General features: G+C 43.5%; 1 protein-coding gene across 1 annotated transcript in view; it reads left to right on the top strand.

Annotated features, from left to right (window-relative positions):
• Positions 1 to 25650, top strand: part of LOC118780834 (collagen alpha-1(XX) chain) — a 31326-nt gene extending 5676 nt beyond the window's left edge. Inside the window, exons 3-42 of the mRNA XM_036533552.1 lie at positions 880 to 984; positions 2079 to 2222; positions 4757 to 4912; positions 6068 to 6259; positions 6804 to 6971; positions 7383 to 7502; positions 7662 to 7826; positions 8122 to 8280; positions 8631 to 8800; positions 9056 to 9185; positions 9505 to 9650; positions 9830 to 9959; positions 10411 to 10550; positions 10949 to 11075; positions 11542 to 11681; positions 11946 to 12078; positions 12242 to 12384; positions 12744 to 12873; positions 13416 to 13532; positions 14219 to 14365; positions 14650 to 14706; positions 15208 to 15246; positions 15404 to 15542; positions 16010 to 16152; positions 17129 to 17238; positions 17972 to 18130; positions 18610 to 18687; positions 18940 to 19026; positions 19394 to 19447; positions 19619 to 19714; positions 20116 to 20169; positions 20355 to 20408; positions 20803 to 20856; positions 21337 to 21408; positions 21774 to 21809; positions 22507 to 22573; positions 24017 to 24205; positions 24516 to 24593; positions 24700 to 24858; positions 25065 to 25650. Of these exons, the coding sequence (XP_036389445.1) occupies positions 880 to 984; positions 2079 to 2222; positions 4757 to 4912; positions 6068 to 6259; positions 6804 to 6971; positions 7383 to 7502; positions 7662 to 7826; positions 8122 to 8280; positions 8631 to 8800; positions 9056 to 9185; positions 9505 to 9650; positions 9830 to 9959; positions 10411 to 10550; positions 10949 to 11075; positions 11542 to 11681; positions 11946 to 12078; positions 12242 to 12384; positions 12744 to 12873; positions 13416 to 13532; positions 14219 to 14365; positions 14650 to 14706; positions 15208 to 15246; positions 15404 to 15542; positions 16010 to 16152; positions 17129 to 17238; positions 17972 to 18130; positions 18610 to 18687; positions 18940 to 19026; positions 19394 to 19447; positions 19619 to 19714; positions 20116 to 20169; positions 20355 to 20408; positions 20803 to 20856; positions 21337 to 21408; positions 21774 to 21809; positions 22507 to 22573; positions 24017 to 24205; positions 24516 to 24593; positions 24700 to 24858; positions 25065 to 25093 (4616 nt within the window). The 3' untranslated portion in view covers positions 25094 to 25650. The remainder of the gene's footprint in view (positions 1 to 879; positions 985 to 2078; positions 2223 to 4756; positions 4913 to 6067; positions 6260 to 6803; positions 6972 to 7382; positions 7503 to 7661; positions 7827 to 8121; positions 8281 to 8630; positions 8801 to 9055; positions 9186 to 9504; positions 9651 to 9829; positions 9960 to 10410; positions 10551 to 10948; positions 11076 to 11541; positions 11682 to 11945; positions 12079 to 12241; positions 12385 to 12743; positions 12874 to 13415; positions 13533 to 14218; positions 14366 to 14649; positions 14707 to 15207; positions 15247 to 15403; positions 15543 to 16009; positions 16153 to 17128; positions 17239 to 17971; positions 18131 to 18609; positions 18688 to 18939; positions 19027 to 19393; positions 19448 to 19618; positions 19715 to 20115; positions 20170 to 20354; positions 20409 to 20802; positions 20857 to 21336; positions 21409 to 21773; positions 21810 to 22506; positions 22574 to 24016; positions 24206 to 24515; positions 24594 to 24699; positions 24859 to 25064) is intronic.
• Positions 25651 to 25881: the final 231 nt, after the last annotated feature.

Below are 25881 nucleotides of genomic sequence, written 5' to 3'. Positions count from 1 at the left end.
TCGAAACAAAAGACCTGCTTGAGGAGACGGGGGCAGCTGGCACAGGGAGTGGATGACAGGGACGAGGACATAAGAGGGCAGATTGTTGGGAAAGAGCAAGCGGAACTTTTGCAAATGAGTTCCGACAAGAGAAGAGTTGAGGGGAGGGGAAGAGGGGTTTGGAGGTCAGGAAGGGGAGAGGGGTTCCCACTCCCCAGGCAGGGTAGGCCCAAAAAACTTTACAGCTAGTGCAAAGAAATGCTTTGAAAACTATTTTGTGTATCTCTTTGATCTCAAGGCAGATCTCAGCTCCCCTCTTCTCCCCCTTCCCCTAGCCCCGTTTTCCATGAATTACTCAGTCAGTTTTCAACTCATTATCATCTTCCATCAACCCAGGCACAGGAACACACTGCCAAAACAGCTGCATCTCTAACCCAACTCACTTATTATCTCACAACAAGCTGTGAAGAAATTGCTGTGGAGTGTGTAAGTCAGCCTGTCTATCTGTGTTTGTCTGTCAGTCTATGATGTTTTGTCTGTGTGTGTGTGTTTGTATATGTACATGTGTGCACATACATGTGCATGTGTGTGTGTGTTTGTATATGTACATGTGTGCACATACATGTGCATGTGTGCATGTGTGTGCGCTATGGGTGCACATTTGTGAGCATATGTTAATGTGTAAATCATTCAGCACAGGACAGCGTTTGCTCCCAGGCAGTGCTGTCTCCTCTCCTCCTGCTTCACAGGTCACATGGAACTGGTTATTTTCCTACTGCACAAAATCTACTCATATCACTACTACCCCCCTACACACACACACACACACACACACACACACACCACATGCACATGCACAACAGTGAAACAGCAGTTTGAACAGATAGTGTTTTCTTGCAGGGAAGCTCAAGCTCACCGTGCTGTCTGAGGATCGTCTCCAGATGAAGTGGAAGGAGGCCGAGACTCCAGTTCAGGGGTACAAGGTTCGAGTGAAGCCCATTTCAGGTGAGATGTCCTCACAGTGGGAGAAATGGACTTTTAGACTGCAATACGCCAGCACTCTTCGAAGCAGGGTTCATTCACAGGTTCAGCCTTAGGGGTCAAGGGTCATTTCTCCTAAGGAGGTTCATGATTTACTGATGCAGTTATTTAGATCAAATCACCCGTGTGCTGTCAAGTCCCTCAGGTCAATTTCTTCTTGAAAAAATTTGTGTAATGCCTGTAGTAGTACTCTGGCTCTGAGCCACTGGATGCTTCCTATAAACAGATAGTAATGGGTCAAAAATAGTATGGACTAGGCTATTAATAGTAAATGTTACACTTGTTCTTGTTTTTATTATTTACAGCAAAATATATGTAATAGCTTTATATTATTAACCTATAATAATAAGGAGACAAGCTTTCACCCTGTGCTTTTTGCCCTCCCCACACCTCCCCCTCTCCCTCTACCGTTCCCTGTCTCCTGTCAAGTGAGTAGTGTATCAGGAGATTCTTTCCTCATTGTGTCAGCATTCTATCTACAGGTGAGGGGTGTGAGGGGGGCTTTATACACAGTGATGGAATTATGAGAGATAGGCATGGGGCCAGCTGCCTCTCCCCCTTCTCTCTCCCTTTCTCCTTTTGTCTTTCCCTCTCTCTCTCTCTCTCTGTCTTTCTTTCTCTCCATAGCTGTGTCTGGGCAAGCCTCTTGTACTCTGACTCAGAAATGCCACAAGAAAAAAACAAATATGTCTACCCTTCAGCTAAAGAGGGAAAGCGGACATTAGCTATAGAAGGGTGTGATAGTAATAGATTGCATGTCTCAATTCTGTGAGTTTCTGGGGAGAGGAAGAATTGAATTGGCAATACATGAGTAAGATACCTTACATTGAGGGCTATAAAAAAAAATCCATGGAACAGGGAGGGGCCCTCATAAATTGGCGAGCAAGGCGTAGCCTATTGTGTGATTGAGGCTAACTGAACTTTTGCATGAAGCAACCAACCCCTTTCTCCCTCTGCCGGAACACGTTTCTTTCTAAACGGTGATAAAGTCTTGTTGTTTTCTGTGTGCTTCCACTGACTCTGTAATCCACCATTCACTGCTCTTTTGCTACCCCCAGACGAGCCCCAGCCAGAGCTGATGTTGACGACAACACGGGGCAGGGCCACAGTGGCAGGGCTGGACCCCCGGCAGGAGTACGCCCTGCAAGTCCTGATGCTCAACGGGACACAGGAGAAGCTCATCGCCAAGAGACGATTCACCAGTAAGAGACTAGAGGAGAGAGGCATTTGTAGCACAGTGGGAGAGAGGGAGGAGGGAAAGAACAGTTGTGAGTGGAAGAGGAAAAGGAAGTCACAGAGGGAGAGAAAAGAAGAGGTGAAAAGGAAAAGAAAGGGAAGCAGAGATGGAAGATTTAGCCTGCTCTGCCCTCGCTGTACGTCCCCATTGGGCCAGACTTGTCACGACTGGCAATGTTTCAGTCTACAGCCTCTAAAGATCCTCCGGGATTCATTATCAAACCAATGTGAGCTAGGTGAAAAGTGTGGAATATATGGCATGGTTGGAATGTGCAGGGAGCAGAAGCTGACTTCAGCAGGCTGTTCCAATTGCTTCTCCTTTTATGTAATTGAAGTATTTCAAATAATGCGTTTTGATGCTCATAATTCAGTGATGTCAAAAGTATTTCTTAAAAAGCATAAAGTTTTTTTTGTCAGTTTCTAAGGGCAGTCCTTATCATTGACCACAAATGTAGGTCAGTGGTGATGTTTTGTGTTATGACTGATTAACTTTTGTTCAAAAGGAATAAGTTGGCTTTGAATGCCTAAACAATTGCTTTTGGTTTTAATTTCTTCCCCTTTGCCTTGCTCCAGCAAGATGGAAACCCCTAGTACCCCGTAACCATCCCCTCAGATACAACCAACCTTCACAGCACCCCCTTGTTGGTACCCCCTTTCAGATGGACATGATACATTCATTCCACACCCCACCCCCTCCCCTTGTGTAAAATAACAGAGATTCTATCCCAGGGAAATAAAGGAAAAGCAGCCCTGGGTTTTGTTTTTGCACGGACCCTAAGTCTACCAGTGCCTCTCGGCAACCCACAAAACCTCAGAGCTCAGAACGAGACACAACTGTGACAGTTGCAGATAATTATATGTAATTATAAGTTAAGCCCATCAGAGGTGCTGTGTATCGTTTGTTCTCAGTAGCCGGGGGTTTCACAAAATACCTGAGTGTCTTTGACTTTTGTCGGGCTGTAATTGATGCTGTTAAAGCCATGGATTCCTGTAGAATTAGAGAGTGTGTGTATCTTGGGAGAGGAAGCAGAGGAATGGAGACAGTTATGTTAATGTACAAAGAAGCCGTAATCCTGTGACTGCTCATTTGTCAGCTCAGAGTCAGCAACACCAAAGGGAGATTTAGATTTTCATTTAGATTTTGATATCTTAAAAAGACAGTAAAGATGGAAACACTGATAAACAAAAGATAACACAATAAAATTACAATACTTCCATGTTACTTAGGTATTGATAGACTTCAGAACAGATTTTCACATGTATACCTGAAAGAAATTAGAAATATATACAAAGGAAAAAAACTGTCATATATTTAGAAAAATGCCAGGTTAAACACATACCTATTCAGGCAAAAGCTGGACTGTCAAAGGGAGCTTTTTAAAAAGTTATTAGGACAGAACCTTGCAAAAACAGTGATCCAGGGTTAGTGTTGGCCACTATCAAGCTCCTATAGACAGAACAAGCCAAGCAGACCAAACAGCTCATTGACAATCCATTTCCAGTCATCCTCCCCAATTCCAAACACAAATTAGGCCAATGTAACTGCATCTAATGTAAGCTTGGAATGGTTATATGGTTAGGGTGGTTTATGTGGTTAAAATCTAACCATATAAAAGGATGAAGAAGTATTCACTAAATTAACCTTGGAACGAGGTGCAAACCTCGTTTACCTTGAAGTTTATTTCAGTGTATCTCAGGCCCGACCTAAGGCCTTCTGAGCCCCATTGTTGTACTCTTGAAGCTGATGAGTCAGACAGCTGTTCTTCACATGCCCCACAGTGCTACTCCCATAAAGTCCCATGCGTCTGAGCCCTGCTTCTAACACCTCCTATTCTGAAAGACTCAGCTGACTGACTTAGGATGACAGGTTTTACAGCCGCTGCCAAATATTAATAAAATATTTTATGCAGCAGACATTATTAAACTTTAAACACCGTTGTGAGAGCAGGTTACTATGTTGGCTGCTGCATGTTCCGACAGGTTAAACTTGCACTTGAAGCAGATTTTCAGATACGTGCGTACTACTTGTCATCCAAGAATTATATCCATTTAAAAGCCGAAAGGCAAAATGGCTCCTTACATGACTCACGCTGTAGTTCATACTCTCACATGCAATTGGTGACATAACTATTTTATAATGGTCATTTGGGAAGCTCAGTTTTTATATTACTTTCGTATTTAGCACTGTTCATGTTGATTGCATACTTTTAATGCCTATGACTCAACATACAAGCCCAAATCCAGTATATGAGTTATCATTGCCCATTCCAACCAGTAACTTCAATTCAAACTCAGGAATTGAGGCAAGTTTCAGATGTTGACATTGATAGTCCCATCAGTATCATGGTGTTGACAATAGACTAGTACGATGACATTGATGGGGAATGGGATGCTGAGAATGAAGACTGGTGGTGTACACTCCTCCTTTTTGCCTTATCAATCCCTTCATCCCTTCTCTACATTTCTCCCTCTTTCATTCATGACCCCCCCCCCCCTCTAGTTGACAGTCTGCGGGAGGAGTGGTTGAACCGCACTGGCAGCCGAGAGCAGCGGAGGAAAGTGATTGCCGGGGGTTTGGGGTCAGGGGACATCGACGACTCAACAGAGGCCCTGCTGGCCGCTCCCACTGTGATGTTCACGGAGCCCCCGAGGACAGGTAAGGGGACACACACAAGTCATACAGGTGTCAGCGGCAGGTGGATTTTCACAGTTTTCACAGAGTTCCTACACAGAAGTGCACTGCTCTTTTAAGGTTACCCCACAACCTTATTTAACTTCTATCAATGTGACGGTATGACGCAATAATCATTTTTCTACAGAGGAAAGAATGACATTTATGTGCTATTCCGACACACATACTTCAGCTATCAGCATAGCAGCACTCTGAAAAAGGAAGTTCAGGACAGGTTTCCTCCATACCTGCCTTCTCCAACATGTCAGTCCTGGCGTAAGGTATGGGAATGATGCTTTTCGGAAGTGATTTACAACCAAGTCTTGTACAACTGTTGCTGCAGGAGACGTACAGTAAAACATTCATTCTCTACCCCCCCCCCCCCCCCCCCCCCTCTCTCTCTCTCTCTCTCTCTCTCTCTCTTTTTCATTCTCTACCCCCTCCTGTTCAAGAAATCCCGGCAGCCAGTATTAAGGAGCTGTTACATTTCCTGACAGGTCCTCTGTAGGGATGAACGGGAGTGCCCATACCCAACAGGGAGCATGCCCAGCACTGTTATTATGTTTTACTAAGACACTGCAGGTGGCTGGAGAGATGCCAGACTGTAGTAGGCCGCCAGGCATCTTGGTAACAGGCTAATGAGAGTCTGTTCCATTTTTATTGATCTATAATCTGTCCAATTCCACACCGTGTGGGGGGCGGGGGAGCCTTCCCCTTCCTGCGGCAAGTTTTTAACGGCCGCTTCACAATTTTACAGGTTCTCAAGAGCCAGAGTCATGGCTGAACACCAATGAAACTAAAATGTTCTATCTAATATATTCTGTTCCCTTCCATATGCAATTTGAATCCATTGAATTATGCACTGAGGCCAGGTGGTTCTTCTACTTAACATAGAGGATATGCTAGAATTCCTGAGTTGCTTGAGCAAATAGTCACCCAGATAAATCTGTGTGTAGTTGATCCATCTGTTTGTTCAGTTAATAGAGCAGTTGCTTGAAACACTACACTTGTCTCAGACACTCCTGGGCTGAGGGCAAACTACTTTTTTATTGCCGTTTGTGATTTTACAGGAGGTGTAGGTCACATCCTTTTGCATACAGTCTTTCATTGCACATTTATTGGTGAACTCTGTTTCTGTAGAAACAACCACCTCCCCGGACAAAAGCTTGGGGGGAGAGAGGGGCTCCAAGGAGGAGAAGAAGAAGAAGAAAAACAAGGATCGTACGAAGTCAGGTGATAAGCAGGAAGAGAGAACAACGCGTGGGAAGTCAGAGGAAGAAAACTCCAGCAGGGACAAACCCAGGAAAACAGTCCCCACACAGCCTGTCACAGGTAAAGCGCAGCCTCTAAGCCTAATACAGGACACATCAAGGAGGAAGAGGTTGGAAATGAAAAGCAGAAGGTTTACTTTGACAGTGAGAAGGTTTCAAAGTGAAATGTAAAGAGCTGTTTTTCATTTCTGATGGTGTAGTGTGTTGAACCTGCTAAATAAGGTTGCAGTTCAGGTGTGTAAAATTAATTCCCTCCCCTCTCCTGTCCGACAAGTTGCTCATGTGTTTTTTGAATAATAGCTGCCAGCTATCTCCAATTATTGACATTCTGTAAGGGCAGTCTGTTGTGACTGATGATACTTAATGACAGGGAAGATGATGCCTTTGTTTGTGGGCCCCCTCAAGAGCTGGAGGGAAGAAATGTGGTCCCTCTTTTCCATAATCTCTTACCCTCAGAAACACATTCTCTGCAGGTTAGATCAACACATGCACACGCACACTCATTAACAGACAGGTTGTCACATTATTATAGTGGGATAGTAGGAAAGTAATGTAATTTAGTTTGGAGTTCTTGCTGAATTATATCTCGCTCTATCTGGAATCAGCTGTTTCCACGCGTAAAGCATTTGAATGCGACGCAACCGCGGCTGCTGACATGGTTTTACTGGTGGATGGGTCCTGGAGCATTGGGCGTACCAATTTCAAGCGGGTTCGAGACTTCCTGGAGGGCCTGGTTACGCCCTTCCACATTGGCCCTGACAGGGTGCAGATAGGTGAGACACACCTAAAGAAATTTATTTGATGTATCTTCTTGATGATCTGATGGTTTATAAGAGATTAGATATGGTGAGAGGGAAGTGGGTGTGATTGTTACCCAATGGGTAAAACTGTGGACATTGTAGACATATTTGTCCTTCCCTTGATAACCTTTTTCTATACTGATCCCATTTTACTAAACAAATAAGTAAATAAGTAAGTTATGTGAAACATTGATTGAGCAGGTGAAGGATCTGGCTCCCCAACTAACTACAATAAAGGATTAAATAACTGCATGTTGGCTCATAATTTAATACTCTATAGCCTCATTATAATGTTGTGGTCATGCAGAGCACTATGAAAGGGAGAAAATAATAATTCTTTACATGGCAGTGGTGACCGGTTTGCCTCTCTCCCTTTTCTCCCAGCCCTATCCCAGTACAGTGGAGATCCCCGCACTGAGTGGCAGCTCAATAACTTCACCTCCCGCGACCAACTGCTGGAAGCCGTCAGGAATTTCAGATATAAAGGAGGGAACACCTTCACAGGTGAGCAGAACACCTTCTCAGCCAGGTAAGCCATGATACAGCTCACATTAAAAGGCGGGTAAAGGGGGAAAATGTCCTTTTAAAGGAGGTGGCTGAAGTCCTGTTGAGTACTGTCCGAGTAATTTCAATTACCTGGGTGTGAATATGTGTGTCCACCAGGTCAAGCTCTAATGCACGTCTTAGAGCAGAATCTTCGGGAGGAGGTGGGGGCACGGCCGGATACCCCCCGCTTCTTGATCCTCCTGACTGATGGGAAGTCCCAGGATGATGCCATTGCTGCTGCCAACAAGCTGAAGAATGCTGGAGTGGAGCTCATCGCTGTGGGTGAGACTGGGTGCACTTGGCACATGCCCCCTGGTGGTGGACCTGTTATTTGTATTTTTAATCCATGGTTAATTTGATTTGGCTTCTTCAGTGTCTGCGTTGCTGGTTTTTGTAAATATAGACCTGGACAAGCGAGCAAACATAGTTAATAGACGGACCTGTTAGCGTTACAGAGCTTGTGTGTGTTTATATATGTGTTTCTCTCACTGTATTAAAAAAGGAGTGAATGTGTGCATGTGTGTATTTGTGTTCTTGTGTGGTGAGTCCTTCCAATCCCCCCCTCTATGCATCATAGGAGTGAAAAACGCGGATGAGGCGGAGCTCCGTCAGGTTGCGTCCGAGCCCCTGGAGCTCAACGTCTACAATGTGAACGACTTCCCTCTGCTGAGCAAACTGGTGGGACGGCTGGTGCGAATCCTTTGTGGGAAGATTGAGGACCGCAGCAAAGCCAAGAGTGAGTGTATCACAGTATAAGCCAATCACAACAAGGCCAAGAGTGAGTGTAGCACAGTATAAACAAGTCACAACAAGGCCAAGAATGAGTTTAACACAAAAGAAAAAGACACAATAGTGAGTTTAACACACGCAAACACAAAACTCTCACAAACACAAAGCCACAAGTAAATGCAATGCACGTTCGATATTCTTAATTTATATCATAGTTATATGTTTCAGCTTATTAAATTCTGTAAGTCATTTTAGCATCCAAACACAGCAGGTACCGATAATACACTCCATGTTTAATTTTCAAGTCACCATAAAGCAAAATTCTAAGTTGTGAGTGGGGGGCACTGTGTTAACCAGGAATGGAGAGGCCAACCCCTGACCCAGTCCTGTCCTACCCAAGCCCCACTGACCTGACCTTCTCTGACCTGGGCTCCAAGGAGGTTCGGCTGAGCTGGACCGCCCCAACCAGGCCTGCGCTCCAGTACAGAGTGGTGTACCACAGTAGCGAGGGTCAAAGCCCCCAGGAGGTGAGAGATGAACCTTGATAGGCTGTCAAGTTCTCAGCCACACCCAGTCTTCATGACAGCACTTTAGTGTTTACACTTAATTAATGGCAAATTATAAGGCCAGACATTTACGTGGTAATCCCCTCTGTGATGATGATCTTCCACCATTGGGTATCTTAGCCAATCAGAGCCTCAGTAGCAGAGCAGCTTATACACACTTGCATGTAGCAGTAGTGGTTCCTCTGTTTCTAAGAAGTCTCTGTTTGGTGTGCACAGGTGGTGGTGAATGGCACAGACTCCAGCGTCATGTTGAGGGGCCTCTCGTCACAGACTCAGTACCACCTATCCATCTTCCCTGTCTATGAGAACAATGTGGGCCCTGCCCTGAGAGGAACTATCACCACACGTGAGTCACCCGTAGATAAGTGGGAGATAAAATGAGCCAGAATCATTCAGAGACATGAAGGTAGCCAAGATTTAAAGATCTGAAATTCTTACCTAGTATATAAGCGATCCTGACAGGTTTTCAGAGATTATGTCGGCACTAATGCTAAGATATGACAGTATATGATACTGTGTGACTGGCACCATTAATACCATCAGAAATTACTGTACCACTCCACAGCAGTGAAGGTCCCCAGTGTCTACTTTTTAATTTTTCAATATGACAGATTTAATTGTGTAATTTGAATCTGTCATTTCTTTCCTTCCCTCCTTGGACTCAGTTCCGCTGGGTGCACCTGAGGGCCTGGAGGTTACACCCTCGTCTCCAGGAAGCCTGCGTGTGCACTGGGGCCCTGCCCCCGGGGCTACACAATACATGGTCCTCTACTCTGCCCTCAGGCACGGGGAGCCCGAGGATGCCAAGGAGGTAAGGCAAAGGCCAAGTGCCATAGTCATTACAGAGTGGTGAAAGATTGCTTAATTCTATAGTAGTTTGCCTGTTTGAAGCTATAGAACACATGTCCTGACTCGTGTCCTAAACTCAGATGTACTGACATGCACATGTTTTTGTACATGTGTGTGTATTTTCACCCACCTTGTGTGCAGGTGAAGTTTGGACCAGACCAGACAGATGTTGAGCTGGGGGGTTTGATGCCAGAAACAGACTACTCAGTGACTCTGTATGCTCTGTATGACGAGGACCCCAGTGATCCAGTCACTGCAATCTCCGCGACATGTGAGATCCTGTCTACCCTTTTCACTCACTAAAACGGTACAGCAGTGTACAGTCCCATTCTGTTGAGAATTGGTCTCTTTATCCATTTAATGCAACTCTGTTCAACAGAATCAATATGCAGCAGAATTCTAGTCCAAGACACTGCAGCGACACACAAGAAACCAATGCAGACTCTCACTAGTTTCCAACAAGACCTAACATTCTCTCTCCACCTATCTCTCTTTCTTTCATTTACATTTTAGTCTGTGTCTTCCTTCTTCTGTTTCGTTCTTTCCTACTCTCATTCTTGTATTTTCCTGTCTTCCTCTTTCTTACCCTACTGTATTTCAATATCAATTAATATGATACGTTTGTCACATCAGTGTATGTGTGTGTCAGTGATAAGAACAGCAGTGACAACTGTATTAGAAATAATAGTGAAAATGGTGGTGATAATTCCCTCCTCCTGCAGACCCCTTGCCGCCCCCTCTGAGCCTGCAGTTCCCATTAGTCAGCCACAGTATGGTGAGGGTGAGCTGGGTGCCAGGCTCTGTGGACGTTCCCGGACACCAGATCACCTACAGCACCAACCACGGCAGTGACGTCAGGCAGGTCAGCGGCATGCAGTCTGTCTGTGACACAGCCCTTACTTTGTGTCAGTCTGTGACCCGTACATCGCCCTGTAACACCGTTCATATGCTCCGTGCCTTCATTGCTCATGTATTGTCATACTTTGCGCCTATTCTTCTTTATTTATGCTATTTTTATGTTTTTACTTGATGTCCTAATGCAATCTCAGGAAACACCTTGCTCAACGTGCCCCACCTGGAAATAAAACCTTCCAGTTACTTACCTGGCTTCTTAAAGTCTGTTGTGGTTTTGCATTGTTACGCTCTTGTTATAATTGACACTCTGTCAGTTGCCACCTCCATGGTGCTTGTAGTTAATTAAGCCGCAGTTCCATCTCTTTATGCCCTTACCCCTTTTGTGCCCCCCCCCCCCCCCCCCAGGTGGAGGTAACAAGAGTTAACTCAGTGCTGCTGCAGAACCTGTCATCTCTATCCAGATACCTGGTGTCTGTGCGCTCACAGTATGAGCAGGGGCTGTCTGCACCTCTCACAGCCAACATCACCACATGTAAGACACACTTATACCCTTCCTTCCTACACCGATTCTTTAATACACAAAGGGTGCTCAACACACCTGCAAATTTTGTCTCTTGTTGCCGCCTTAACCCTGACGCTCATTGTGCCGTTTTGAAGTTGTTGAAGTTTGCCGTTCGAAAGTATATCGTACTAGTTGCCCTTTAGGCTGTAATTGTAAAAATCTGATAGTACTGCGTCCTCAAACAGACCTTGCTCTCAGCTGAGAACTGTCTCATTGTGGAACTGTACACATCCTGTCCCCGTACTGTCGCTGTACCTACTGTATGCACTTTTGTAAGTCGCTTTGGATAAAAGCGTCTGCTAAATAAATAAATGTAAATGTAAATGTAAACTTATATGTGATCCATTAATTATGCATGAAAATCATGTTAAAAAAATATGCAATTCATCTATGACCTGACTGTGTAACAATAGTCTCTGTCTCTCTCTTTCCTCAGTGAGGGTACCTGCACCCTCTGATCTACGAGTAACCAACTTCTCAGGAAGTGACATCACAGTACGCTGGGACTCAGCAGCTGATGATGTTGTCTCTTACCTCATCAAGTGGATATCCCTCGGTGGGGGCAAGCTCAGTCAGGTGTGTAGTCCTGGGACTGACAGCTGTCACTGACAGTGCATACAGAGGTCCCTCATCTTCACATGACACCCTGTAGTCTGCCCATTTATTCAGGATGAAAATATGGTTGCTTCATATGTGTGTCTTGAATGACGACTGGTGTCGTGTATAGTATGTGAGGTGTTGATGGTTGTGTAATCTTGTGATTGTAGTTGTATGTTGTGCTGCTTTGTACCTCGAATGTCGCATGGAATACTGCATTGTTCTGGGGACTGTATGTTGCAGCTCACAGTGAGCGGGGACAGTGAGGGAGCCATACTGGAGGGAGTGGAGGATAATAAGGAATACCAGATCTCACTCTCTGCACTGTATGCAGATGGAGCACGGAGTGAAGCTATGGCCATTCGATACAGCACCTGTGAGTCTCATGCACACACACACACACACACACACACACACACACACACACACACACACAAACACACTCCAACACACATATGTGCAGTCATCTCATATCGGTGGGATTATAATATCTGAATAATGTCAAACATTTGAGGTTTTGTCCCGTGTGTGTTTTCCAGCATCGGGGGGTGGTCCCAGCAGTGTGACAATCTCTGAGGAAACAGCAGTGAGCTTTTTGGTCAGCTGGGTGCCACCCAATGCCCATGTATTGCAGTACCATGTCTCCTACACTGCACTGAACGGAGAGTCGCAGGAACACACAGTGAGTACGGCTCTGCATGGCACAACGTGGAATGAAGCAGCACAGATCACCAGATTTACAAATCTCATTGTGGTATGGAAGAGAGCGCTCCAGCATACCGTGGAACTGCTCATTTATTCTTACCAGGGCACAGAAAGCGTGGTTTAACAAGGTACAGCTGTACGATACATTCAGAGCAATATGAAGCACTACTGTGTTTTCACGTCAGATGTCTTCTTTTAAAAAAAAATTATGGATAAAATATAAATATGCATGAACATTTCTGTGTCCTGTACTTCATACAGTAAATACATGTACATATTTGTTAGTGTAGTGTTGCATGCTGGGAAATGTTCAGAGCTGTGGTGTCCCGGTGGTAGGTGCTGGTGCCGGGCAGCGAGAGACGGGTGCGCCTGCAGCCTCTGCTCCCCGACACGCGCTACAGCGTCCTCGTCACCGCCGAGTACAGGAGCCGGGAAGGGGGCAGCGCCTCTGCGCAGGGCAAAACCAGTGAGTCACTGTCACCCACTCTTTCTCACACACACACAAATGAGCACCTTGTCAGAGAGTCACAGTCACCCACTCTTTCTCACACACACACAAATGAGCACACTGCCAGAGTGTCACTATTACTCATTCAAACACATGTATTGGAGACTTTGCCAATGACAGGTGATGAAGGATTGGGAAATATAAGAATAAGAATAAGAAATACTTTATTAATCCCGAAGGAAATTTGAGTATTGCACTAATAACATCCTTCTGTGTGCAAAGGGGCATTGCAATAAACAATGCGCCCCTTTGCACAGAAGAATGTTATTGAATATTATATTGAATATTATAGTGCAATACAGTATTTGCATGTTTCCCAATCCTTCAGTATTTGCATATTTCCAAATCCCTCAATCCCTCATCCCTTGTCGCGGGTAATCGAAAATGTGAATCTCAAATCCACAAATGGCACCTGTTTTGCAGAGGATACTGTATTCTGGGTGCCATTTTCCAGAGGTCTGATCATTGTCAGTTTCCTCCTCCCCCTTTTCATCCCCCAGCCAGCCTACGCGTGAGCAGCGTTAGTGTGGTCCGCTCAGATCACTCCAGCCTCTGTGTGTCCTGGAGGACCCTCTCAGCTGTCACAGGGTACCGCATCGTCATTCAGTCCGTCAAAGGTACTTGAACCCAGCGTTTCTTCTTTACAATTCCCCCAACACCTCAAAGTAAATGAGGTCTTGACTTCACATGCGTAGTCTTTCCAACTCATATTGTCTTATTAACTCAGACTCTTTGTTACAATTCATCCAGCTAACATAGGATGTATGGGCATCAAGGCAATGCAACCATAAGTCAATAGTTAGTATTATATGTATTAACATTATATTTAACTTTGTATGCTTGTTTTGTCTACAGATACATCTGTTGTCTCTCTGTGCAAGAATCTAAAACAACACTGTTCTGGGGCCAGATTTCTTGATTTTAATTTTGTTTCCAACTTTAATGGTTTCTTGCTGGTTCTGTGAATGTATTAAGGAAAATATGCACATAGTCACTTAAAAAATGACATCACAGTGGAACTAATTCATTTCATCAAAGAGGCTGTCATTACAGCTCTCTAATGTAGACACTGTGTTCACACACCTCCTGCATGTAAATACTTGGGAGCTGCAGCAAATGACAGTACTCTGCTGCTAATGCCTTTATGTCTGTGTGCATGCTTATTTTTTTGGCTGTCTGCTGTGTGTATTTTTCTGTGTTTTATTTTTCCTCGGTGCGCATTTATGAATGTGATATGTGTAGGCGTTTGTGCGTGCTTATGCCTGTGCGTGTTTATGGGTGCCTGCATCTTCCCTAAACTCAGACAAGCAGACCAAGCAGCAGATTGTGGATGCCTCCAGCAGCAGTCACTGTTTCTCCGACCTGCAGCCAGAGACTGTGTATCGCATCAGCGTGCACTCCCGCCTCGGCACAGCAGAGGGCGCAGCTGTCACCATCCTGCACTCAACAGGTCTGTCATGCAGCACCCGCTGCGAAGGTTCTGCTTTTGCTGGTTATTGACTTTGCTGTTAATCAGTTTCATTACTGACTGTTTGTCTTTGATCTGATGATTAGTTATTGATTCTCCTTAATTATTTGACTTTATCTCATTCGTCTATTTTTTTTTCAATTCATTGTATGAAGAAATGCCTCTAAAGGATCTCTGCCCTTTCTGAGCGAATAAGTATTTGAAATGAATTGTAACGGTTGAAATCCGGTTGTTGCTGTGTGTGATGTGTTGTGTTTTCCGTGCAGCCCCAGCACCTGCCAGAGTCCCCCTTCACCCCCGATTGCGCTTGACGCACAATGAAGGTTAATATGTTGTGATTATTTTTTGTTTCCATAGAGATGAAAGCTCCAATGTAGATTGACTTTATCTGTGACCACATTTCCAGTTTTTAAAACACCATGTAAAATTCTGTGCTGCACCGAATAAAATGTGTAATTTGCAGCTGCAATACATGTGGTCAGAAGTTTAATTGGCCTGAAAATGGAAACATTTTGCCATTCTGACCTGGTGCTGTGCCACTTAATGAAGTCACAGAAAAAAACAGGCTGTTTTTATTATTCCAGTGTAACATTTACTCATGTTTATTCATGAGCATAATGAGTACTGTAATTCTTCAAACTAGGTCATTTTTACACATTTGAAAGGGTTTCATTATTGTTTGTTTGCAAACAAATGTGTTTGCCTATGCCTAAGGACATCACTGCCAAAATGGACTTCAGTTTATCTGATCTACCTATACTGGACACTTATTATTTGTAAATTCATGCACAAAAACCCAGCTGGTGTATTTCTCTCTGTTATAGTGTGTCCTGAGGTGACCATCAGAAACATCGTAGTAAAAGGTAGGAAGAAACAGATTCCATTTATATCAACATGTATGGATGTAGTCGAAGGCTATGCAGTTCAGCTCAACTTGAGTGACATTGATAACTTAATTGATTAATAAATTGTTGTGGGACTATAAATGCTTGTATTCTTATATGTATGTCTATGCCCCAGGATTTGATATGATGGAGGCATTTGGGTTGACCCAGAGGGCTCACTCCTCTGTGGAGGGTGTGGCAGCTGAGCCCTTTATCTTCAACACACTTCCCAGCTACACATTGTACCGGGACATCCAGCTCACCCAGAGCACACAGTGAGACCCAACAACACCCCTCTCTGACAGCTGGGATCTAAAACCCACTGTGTTTTATTGGAGTAAATTATTGTCTCTGAATCTATTTGTGCATGCCTTCATGACTTCCTTTACACCTGTGTGTGTTTGTTTGTATGTGTGTGTGTGTGTGTTTGTGTGTGTGAGCATGAATGTGTGTCTGTGCGTGTGTGTGTGTATTGCAAGACTGCCTGATAGGGTTCAATGTCAGAAAGTAAATTGGAGAACTGTCAGAGAATACATGCGCATATTTTGCTGCCAGCTTTTTGCTCCTGCAGTTATAATTATATTAGTGATTACGTATAATTTAGTCCAGGAAGGTCCACAGAATTAAGCAGTGCAGTACAGGTGACATGGAAGAAAAATGACTTGTTAAAGTTTAACAGGGTGTATGTTACAGTTATTGTACTGACATCTCTGTCTCTCCCCTATGTCTGTCTGTCTGTCAGCTTCATCCATCCTGCAGGAATCTCCCCGGAGCACACCATCAGTGTGGTGTTCCGTGTACTGCAGGACACGCCACGAGAACCCTTCGCCCTCTGGCAGCTCACCGACAATGACTTCCAGCCGAAAATGGGGGTGGTACTGGACCGTGAGTGTTGGGGCAAGGCAGTGCAGGGAGGGGCTGGGCAGGGCAGGAAGGATGAACAGGAAGAGCTCCTGTTGATCAGACAGAGCTTACCTGAGTAACTGATGTGGTCAACATCTGAACACCTTGCTATATTTCTACACTCCATTCCTTTATCTATACAGGCACCCTGATCCAGAGAGCTTTACAATGCTTACAGTTATATAGCTTGTGTATTCTGCAACCTGTCTTGTTGTTGCATTTTTCTCTTCTTGAGCAAATGCGCTTAAGCACTGGTAAGGTAACCTGAGTGTTTCCTATTACAATCCATTACATACAGGCCTATGACTGCACTTGAATAACCAGTACAGTTGTGCTCTGTCATTTGTTCTTCCACCTGATTTAGAATCTTGAACATACACTTAATTTAGAATTGTCATGGCAACTCAGCTGCACTTAATGGCTGCTGTAAAAATGTGGAATTAGAAGCCGTTGAGCACATAACACAGCAGTATGCTTTTGAACATCTACAGTAGCACAACCCTTACTGACATTTTACCCATGTCAGCTTACCAGAAATACTGCAGTGATGCTCTCAGCATTGATAAAATGAACAGGATGTGCAATTAGTCAGTAATCTGCAATATAAACAGCAAATTGCTAGCAAATTGTGAGGAAATTGCAAACTGATCAATAACTTTTGCTAATTTATGTTTCCTGAAAATGAGTGCGGATTACTTCTTGGTCAGACTGCATTTTCAATAGAATTTGTTTGCAAATCTGCCTTCGAAGGAGATGGTTAGTAAATGAATTCTCCTGATCCTCTCATGTTTCAGATTAGGCTCCTTAATCATATTCTGGGAACCAGTGGAGGTGCAATCAATGGTTATATGTGGAAGTGCCTTTTATAAGATCTTAATAGGATCACTTTCCTACCAAACAGGTCTAATTCCCGTGAAGAACTTTAATTGTAACAATGTTTTTGTCTGTTCCTTCCTAGCTGTGAGGAAGCAGCTTCTGTACTTCAGCCTGGATTACAGAGGAGAGGTCCAAGAGCTGACCTTCGACCAGCCCGAAGTGCAGAGGCTTTTCTATGGCAGCTTCCACAAGGTGTGAGAGAGATGGAGAGAGAGAGAGAGGGAGAGAGAGAGAAAGAGAGAGAGGGAGAGAGAGAGGGAGAGAGAGAGAAGAGAGAGAGAGAGAGAGAGAGGGAGAGAGAGAGAAAGAGAGAGAGAGAAGAGAGAGAGAGAGAGAGAGAGAGAGAGAAAGAGAGAGAGAGAGAGAGAGAGAGGGAGAGAGAGAGAAAGAGATGTCACAGCTGTCAGATGTTCAACTGTTCTGAATGCACCGTGCACATTTTATTATTTTTCTTTAATGTTGCTTTCACTTAAGTATACTTTAATTAAATTTAAGAGTGAGATTAGTTTCCACAGTTATGGTTAAATAACAGATGTAGCATGTGTAAAATGTAAAAAGACTGTATTTTACTGGGGACAATCTGAAGGAGATGTCAATGAAAGTACCCTGGAAATTTTTTAGGGCAATGAATGAAATTACATGAAACCCTTCTTATGTATTAACTGTTCTTGAAACTGTTCTTATGTATTAACTGGCTGCAAACTCAATCACATGCATAAATGAAACTGTATGAAATGTATGAATGTGCTTTAGAATTGTTGATAATAAATGGGTAATCAAGAATCCAGTAGTAATGCATGAGATCATAAAGCTTTCCAGATATGGTCTGAATGCATTTTTAATTTTGTTCTATGTTTGATTTTTTCCTTCTGCTGACATCTGATGGTGATGATGATAATATTGATATGCCATGCTGTCCTGGCAGGTGCACCTGTCTGTCAGCCAGGTGAGTGTTTCTCTGTCTGTGGACTGTCAGCGTGTGGCAGAGAGACCAGCCCGGCCCCTTGGCACCCTTCCCACTGACGGCTTTGAGATGTTGGGCAAGCTGGTGAAGACTCGAGGGCCACACAGTGGTTCTGTCCCGGTATGTCAGCTGTGGACCTCTTCCACAGACATGGATACACTGTGTTGCATACTATGTCAAGTTGCAGCGCTCTGTATGCACCCACAAAGACAGTGGTGACCTGATATTTGAAATACTGAGCATCGTCTGTCATAGACCTAGCCTCTGTGATTAGAATTGAGAGGGTATGACTTTTTTGTGTGTAATGTCACTTACGCTATATGGCTGATGCCCTGCTCAGTGGTTATGCTAACTATTAGTGAAGTGAATCTGTGTGATATTATATTCAGCTATCTATTTCTTCTTCTACTGAACTTCTATTGAATACTGCACCCAATAGAATAACACATTTCAAACCTAAATGCACATGTAAAAATGCATGAGTACCAGTAATTAAAGGACACATACACTGTATCTAAGATAATCCAGACATGAGACTGATGAGTGTTAATTTATATGACTATGTAACTTCATAATGACAGTTGTGTGTTGGCCTCTAGTTTCAGCTGCAGTCATTTGAGATTGTGTGCAACACCACCTGGGCCTCAGAGGACACCTGCTGTGACATCCCAGCACAGGTGAGTCCTGGGACAGGTGATGCAGGTACGAAGAGCTCCAGGCCTGGGTCTGACTGAAAAGGTGTGATATGTTATTGGTGTAGATTTACACTGGACAGCTGGGGAGTCTGCTCTCCAAGTCGGACAGTGCTAAATTAAACATTGTCCTTATTTGAAGGAAGGAGATGAAGGGGAAATAAAGAGTATGAGTGTGCTGTAAGCGCTTTGTGACTTTGTAAGTGGCTAAGTGCTAAGTGTTTTTGCCCTCCCCAGAGAGATGAGGAGAGCTGCCCTGCTCCAGCCTATGCCTGCACCTGTACCTCAGATGTTCCGGGAGCTCCTGGCCCAACTGGCCCTCCAGTGAGTCACACATGCTTATTAACTGAGTAATAAATATGAAGATGTAACTGGTGATGCAGTCACAAAAATGTTCAATATATTTTGTCTGCCATAAATGTCATTTAATGTGAATAGACCTAACAAAGAATGTAATTGTATCCTCAGCTTAAACTTGAAGCTAAGTCCTATTAGCCCTGCATGCATGTAATAGATATGTAGTGGTCTGAATTGTTTGAATGCTTTGAACTGTATGAATTCAACGAATTGTTCAAACTGTTAGAATACATGATTGATTGATAAGCTGACTGATTGACTGGCTAATTGATTAAATAATTGGTTGACTTACTGACTGGTGCTGTAGCTGAAGTCTTGTCTCTGTATTCCTCAGGGCAAACCAGGTCCCCGGGGTGAGAAAGGGGAGAGAGGAGAGCAAGGCCAGAAGGTCAGAATTCATTTTCCCAGTTTTGGCATTGGCTATGTCTGTCTACACCTACCCCTAAAGCCCCCGTTGCTAAATCCGCCAATATATTTTCTGAGTGTGGTTGCACAGGTGAAAACAAGGTATACTGTATGGTAACCTTTAACCCATCTCTCCCTCTTTCTTTCTCTATAGGGAGAAATGGGTCCTTCTGGGAAGATGGGGTCAGAGGGTGGTGTAGGCCCCCTGGGGTCACGTGGCCCCAGAGGGATGACAGTGCAAGGTCGAGTGGTATGTGCTTCCAGTCCCTGCCTAAAATAACATTGATGACTGAATTTGCCAGACTTAGGCATACAGCAACATATTATTCATTGGTGTATTATACTATACTCAAATAAAATCAAGTCAAATGAGGCTCTTGATAGGTGTGACAGATCCTCTGAAACAACTGTCAAAATAATCAAAATTTTTAAATGTGTAATTATCTCCATCAAAGGCGCATATTTTCCACGATATGGACTACTCACAATGCCTGCTTGAACCGCAGGAACATTAATACACATTAAGCAGCATGCAGAATGTGTCAACTGACGTGTAACTATTAATGTTCACAGCACTGCAATGGGTCCTCTTTCTTCCTGTGTGTAATATATAAAGTCTCTGTCCTGTGTTCTGTTTCTTCTGGTGTGAAGGGCCCACCCGGTGCAAGAGGAGAGAAAGGTGACAAGGGAAAGCCTGGGATCCAGGTAAGCCTAACAGAGTAAACCACCCACAGACACACATGCACACACCTACAGATTTATTTACACATTCAAATACACCCACAGGCATATGCACACATACACTGCTCACAGCTGTATTTTTCCACAGCTCTATTGTGTTTTGTGCACAATGTGCTAATTTTCTCATTCTCTTTTTTGTGTATCTTCAGGGGTTGCCAGGTCCACCCGGTCCAGGAGGCAGAGAGGGAAACCCAGGCCCCAAGGCAGGCCCATTGCCGTGGCTCCCATATAGTTCTCATTGGCTTCCCACCTGTAGCAGTGAAGATATAGCATTGCAGCAATGATAAAGATGAAGGAATTCATCTGAATTAACACCTGTCTGAACTGACATCTTGAGTGGGCGCACACACTAGGAATATCTTGTACAATAACTCATACTGTTTAATCACAACAGCCTCTTTCAAATATATAGAATCGTGTTTGGACAAAGATCCTTTGATGGAAACAATATCCGGTATGGCTGCCACGTGGCTCACATACCCTGCAGGCTACCCTCAGTGTGCTACTCTAATAATTCTCTGTGTTTGAGATCTCATGTGCTATGTTGAGGCTTCTTGCCCTGATGCATGCATGTCATATTTTTTCTGGTGGACCCAGGGAATGAGAGGTGTGGAGGGCAACATGGGTATACCAGGAATAACTGGACCAAGGGTAAGAACACAGTGTTGGCATCTTGTTGGCATCCTGGTTGCATGGGTCAGGGCAGCTCTTGTTTAAGAAATGATATGTGTAACACACGTCTGTTGTGAATGGTTATCTATAAATGCAAATAAAATGTATGGTATCTAATTGTTTTGTGCTTCTATCAAATGTGTGTCTTTGCCTCTCCTCCTTTCCTGTGTCCCCATCCCCCTCTATCTCTTCTCTTTTTCTCCCCCTCTTTACTCATTCCTTTACTTGTCCCATACATTTGTACCTATCCCGTTCGCCCTCTCTATCATCTCCCTTCCTTCTTTCATCTCTCTCTCCTTATCTCCCTATCTCTTTCCCTTTCTTTCTTTCCTAACCCCCCTCTTTTTCCACTTTTGCTCTATTCCAATTTATCCTCTTTTTCTCTTTTTTTCCTCCTATCGCATTCCCTTTTTTTCTCTCTCTCTCTCCTCCAATCCCCTCCTATTTCTCTGAGTTCAGGGGTTCCAGGGCATGCCGGGTGTCCCAGGCCCTGTGGGAGAGAGAGGGTCTCTTGGACCAGTGGGGCCTACAGTAAGTTACATCCATTAACTAAATTTATCACCCATCAGGAAATGGTTGTGTGTGAATATGAAACTCCTTAATGTAGTGAAATGAAAACAATATAGGGTAATCTCGCAACACAGACTTGTCTGTTAGGCAGTAGTGTGTGCTGCACAGTAATGTCAGTAATGTCATCGTAACCTCAATCGTGTTACCACAAAAAAAAACAATCATGTTATCCTGAGAAATTTAATGGATAGAAATGCACAACTCTCAGAGTGAGACTGAAAGCAAATGAATTGTGTTACATGAATATTATATAAAAGATAGCTTTGTGGCATTTTTTGTGCCTGTGTTTATTAATCATATGCCTGCATCTATGTTCTATCCCACAGGGGCTTCCCGGAAGTAAGGGTGAGAGGGGGGAGAAGGTGAGTGAGATATGCTCCCTGAGAGCCAAAACCCTGCAATTTATAGGTCTCTCTAACTCCAGTTTCTCAAGAGTTTCTTAATTAAGTGTATGAGGTGGGCAAACAATGAGCTGTATTCTTATGTCATCCTCAATCATACAGATATGCAGACAGGCTATGATCCGCTTTGATCTACAGAGTAGATCCTAGATTATCTATCCTCTGTCCAGCTATAATTTATGATAGGCTGTTAGGTAATGAGGTTGCACAATATATGACAGTAATGTAATACATCTGCATTCAGCAGGTAGTGCTCTTTTAAATTGATCCAACACTAAGGTGACAGTTGAAAATGACATTTTGCTGGCACTGTCCAACCCCCTCATATTATTAAAACCTCCCTGCCAGAATGATATTCATCACAGAGCAATGTGAGGAAAGAGAGTAGGCAATTTCATGGGACCAAAACAATGGTAAAATATGAAGTGTGTGTATTTTCTGATCAGCTTTATGATGACAGACTGTACAGATGGAAGATTACCAACACCCTAGACATTACGTGGTGTTTTCCTAAATTTGTCTCAAAATTTGGAAGCAACTAATTCGACAGGTGTGACTTGCACAGCAGACTATGTAGTTTTTCTCACTGGCTGCTAGAGAACTGTCCAGCCACTGATTTGTTGGGTGGCTTCTGACCTGTTTTGGTTGTGTGTCTCAGGGGGAGATGCAGTCCCTTGCAAGCATCTACCAGCTAGTCACCCAGGCCTGTGAACAACTGGTGCACAGTATGTATTGTCACATGTCTCTTCCATTACATGAAATGAATATATGATATATATGAGTATATGATACAGGTCCTGAATTTATGCATAATGATGAAGTTACTACGTCATTTCACAGAATCACCCAAAGCAGAACAAAATACTGCCACCCTCTCGTGACAGTGTCTTCCTGAAAACTTCTTCACAGATTGAAAATCTGAAAATCACTTTTTTGCCAAATTTTCAAAAAGTATATTTTGTCAGTGACCAAAATGATAATCAAAGGGAATGCAGGCAAATTGTTGTTGTGAGTGGTGTAGAGTTTTTCTCTCTATAGCCCTCAAAACAACACACAATGAAGCACTTTAATTAATACTGCAAAGCTAGACTATATTTCAACACCTTTCCTCAGGCAACATTACTGTGTATCAAACTGTGTACTATATTTCATCCTTTATTTTGAGCACTATGGAGTATGAAAAATGCAGAAAAGGTAAGTGTAGGAACTTGGGCTCTGTTTTGATTTTTTTTGTATTTAATGTGACCTATAGAGAGACCTTTGACCTTTAGCCTCTCTGACTATGCTCATTCTTCCACTCTCAAGATCTCTAAAATACATGTTTTTGAGGCAGCCATGAAAAATCCATAATTACCAACCCCCAAACATTCCTGGCATTGTAGTTGTACCTGTTTGTGCTGTTTTTACATTTACATTTACATTTATTTATTTAGCAGACGCTTTTATCCAAAGCGACTTACAAAAGTGCATACAGTAAGTATAGCGACAGTACAGGGACAGGATGTGTACAGTTCCACAATGAGACAGTTCTCAGCTGAGAGCAAGGTCTGTTTGAGGACACAGTACTATCAGATTTGTACAACTACAGTGTATAGGGCAGCTAATACGATACACCTTCAAACAGCAAACTTCAACAACTTCAAACGGCACAATGAGTGCCAGGGTAAAGGCAGCAACAAGAAACAATTTATAAAGCACAGCAATTTACGACAGCACTGATGGGGGGGGGGGGGGCAGCAATTGTGTGCTGGGTCAGTCCAGGTAGAGTCTGAAGAGGTGCGTCTTTAGGCGCCGTCTGAAGGAATGGGGTGAAGGAGCTGTCCGTAGTAGGACAGGGAGTTCATTCCACCACTGGGGAGCGATGCTGTTCTGTTAATAGATGAAATTTTCCACAGAGTGTAAGTTGTGTTTATTTATCATGGTTATAAACCTCATTAAATGCTATTTTTATTTCTGCTGCAACTTGAAGTTTCAGATTTGCAGTTTCTGCTGTTGTCATTTTACTTACGAATGCCTGTTTCACATTTAATTGTAAAACCAGCAAGGTTTTTGACAATTAAAGGAGCAGAACTAAATTACCCATTATGCCCTTCCTCAGGTGTTTAGGAGTTATATTTCTCATGATGTTGTTGTCTCTTCCCTTTGTCTTTGTTTGTGTGTTTTGTAAGGCGAGGTCATGAAGCTAGACTCTTTCCTGAATGAGATGAGCCGTAAGCCTGTGCCCCTGGAGGAGCCAGTGGGGCCCCCAGGAGAACCTGGGATACCAGGGCCCAAAGGGGCCCCGGGGCACAGGGGAGCCCAAGGAAGACAGGGTCCCAGAGGGAAACCGGGGAAACCGGGGTACCCAGGAGAACAAGGTGAGGTGCAGGGTTTAAATACTATTTTTGATGCACAGAGAAACCATTAAAGAAACAATATCTCTTTTAATCTCTCAGTATATTTTCATTTATTTTAATGGACGGTAACTATACTTTAAACACTACGCATTTGTAACAGCATGAAAATGAATACAGATAAAGTCCAACACAAACATGGAGCATAAGTATGAAACAGTATTTTTGGAATGTCAGAGGACTGGAGTTACTGGTTGTGATATATCTTAACTTGAATAGGCCAACCAAATACAATTGTCTATGTGCATTTTTTTTGCCTTTTCTCCTAATCCAGGACGTAGGGGGCTTTCGAGTGAGAAGGGCAGTCCAGGGGCCAATGTGCAGGGGCCACAGGGGACCAAGGGATTTGCAGGTAATGGTGTCATGGTCTTTGTTAACAGCAGGATACCAAACAGAGGCTCTTTGGCAGCTCTTGAGTGTTATGGGGCACATACTTATGTGGGTTTATATGGGAGCAGGTCCCCCGGGAGAGGCTAGGCTGGGAAAAGCAGGACCTCGGGGAGAAGACGGAAAGCCAGGGGCTCCTGGATTGGCGGGGGCAGCTGGACAGCCCGGAGAGATGGGGCCGCCAGGGTCTTGTGACAGCAGTGGTTGCCGCAGAGGACGCAATCCAGCAGGTACAACTAACTTGTAGAGCAGCAATCAGCTGTCATGGGACATGTCCTATCACAATGATAGTTAAATACTGCTCATGCTCAAAACACCTCTGTGGTATAATCATATAGTAAGATTACAAAACAATGCAGAGCATTAATGGATGTTTCCTATATAGGTGATTGTGTTGTAATATATGTATAAAATATATGTCTTTTCACTTTTTCAGAAGATCCATATTTTGGGTACCGGCCCTGAGTACAGATGGCTCCACCCCAAAATTTCCCATGTCTTTTTCTGGGTGTTGTCCAGTTCAGAACCAGCTTCTGTGGATTTTTTTTTTTTTTTTTGCAAAGTCCCTCTTTATGACAAAGTGCATTGCTGGAGCTGAACCACTGAATGAGACAGGGTCCCGGAGATTGGCCTTTCAGACATAATAAGTCTGTTGACCGCATGAGAATGTATCAGAGCAGCACCACTCAACCACAGCGAACTCAGCTGGTATAAAAGCGTTGGATCGGACAAGCTTCCCAGAGACTGCCTGGGAGGAGGAGACATAAAGAAGTAGAATTTAGAATAAGGTTTCAACTTTCCTGGAAGATGTTACTTCTCATACTTTGTGAACAGTGTATCTCATCTCTTTACACCAAAAAAATCAAGTCCAAGCCTGAACTGCCATTTGTGCTTGAAAGGCATGTGTTCATGAAGGTGGCCATTTGTTTCACATACATTTACACACACATCTTTTATTTATGTGTACATTATGGGAATTTCACCCAGATATAGCAACTGAATATGTTCGTGATTTAATCACAAAGGGCAGAATAAGTGTGGTTTTATTGATGAATATTACAACTTTCGCACTGAAAAATGTTGAATTGTTATTCACATTTGTTATGATATTGTATTTATTCACTGTAACATGTATCTCATTTTAAGTATGCATTCAAAGCATCACTGCCAGTAAAGTGGAAACTTTATCTTAGTCAAAAGTTAAAATTCAGATCCAAAGATTTATTCATTTTTAACATAGGAAACTGTTGTTT

The sequence above is a fragment of the Megalops cyprinoides genome, chromosome 7 (genome assembly GCF_013368585.1).
Source record: "Megalops cyprinoides isolate fMegCyp1 chromosome 7, fMegCyp1.pri, whole genome shotgun sequence".
Classification (NCBI taxonomy): domain Eukaryota; kingdom Metazoa; phylum Chordata; class Actinopteri; order Elopiformes; family Megalopidae; genus Megalops; species Megalops cyprinoides.
Note: the sequence above shows the minus strand (reverse complement) of the source record. Positions and strands in the feature narration are given on the sequence as shown.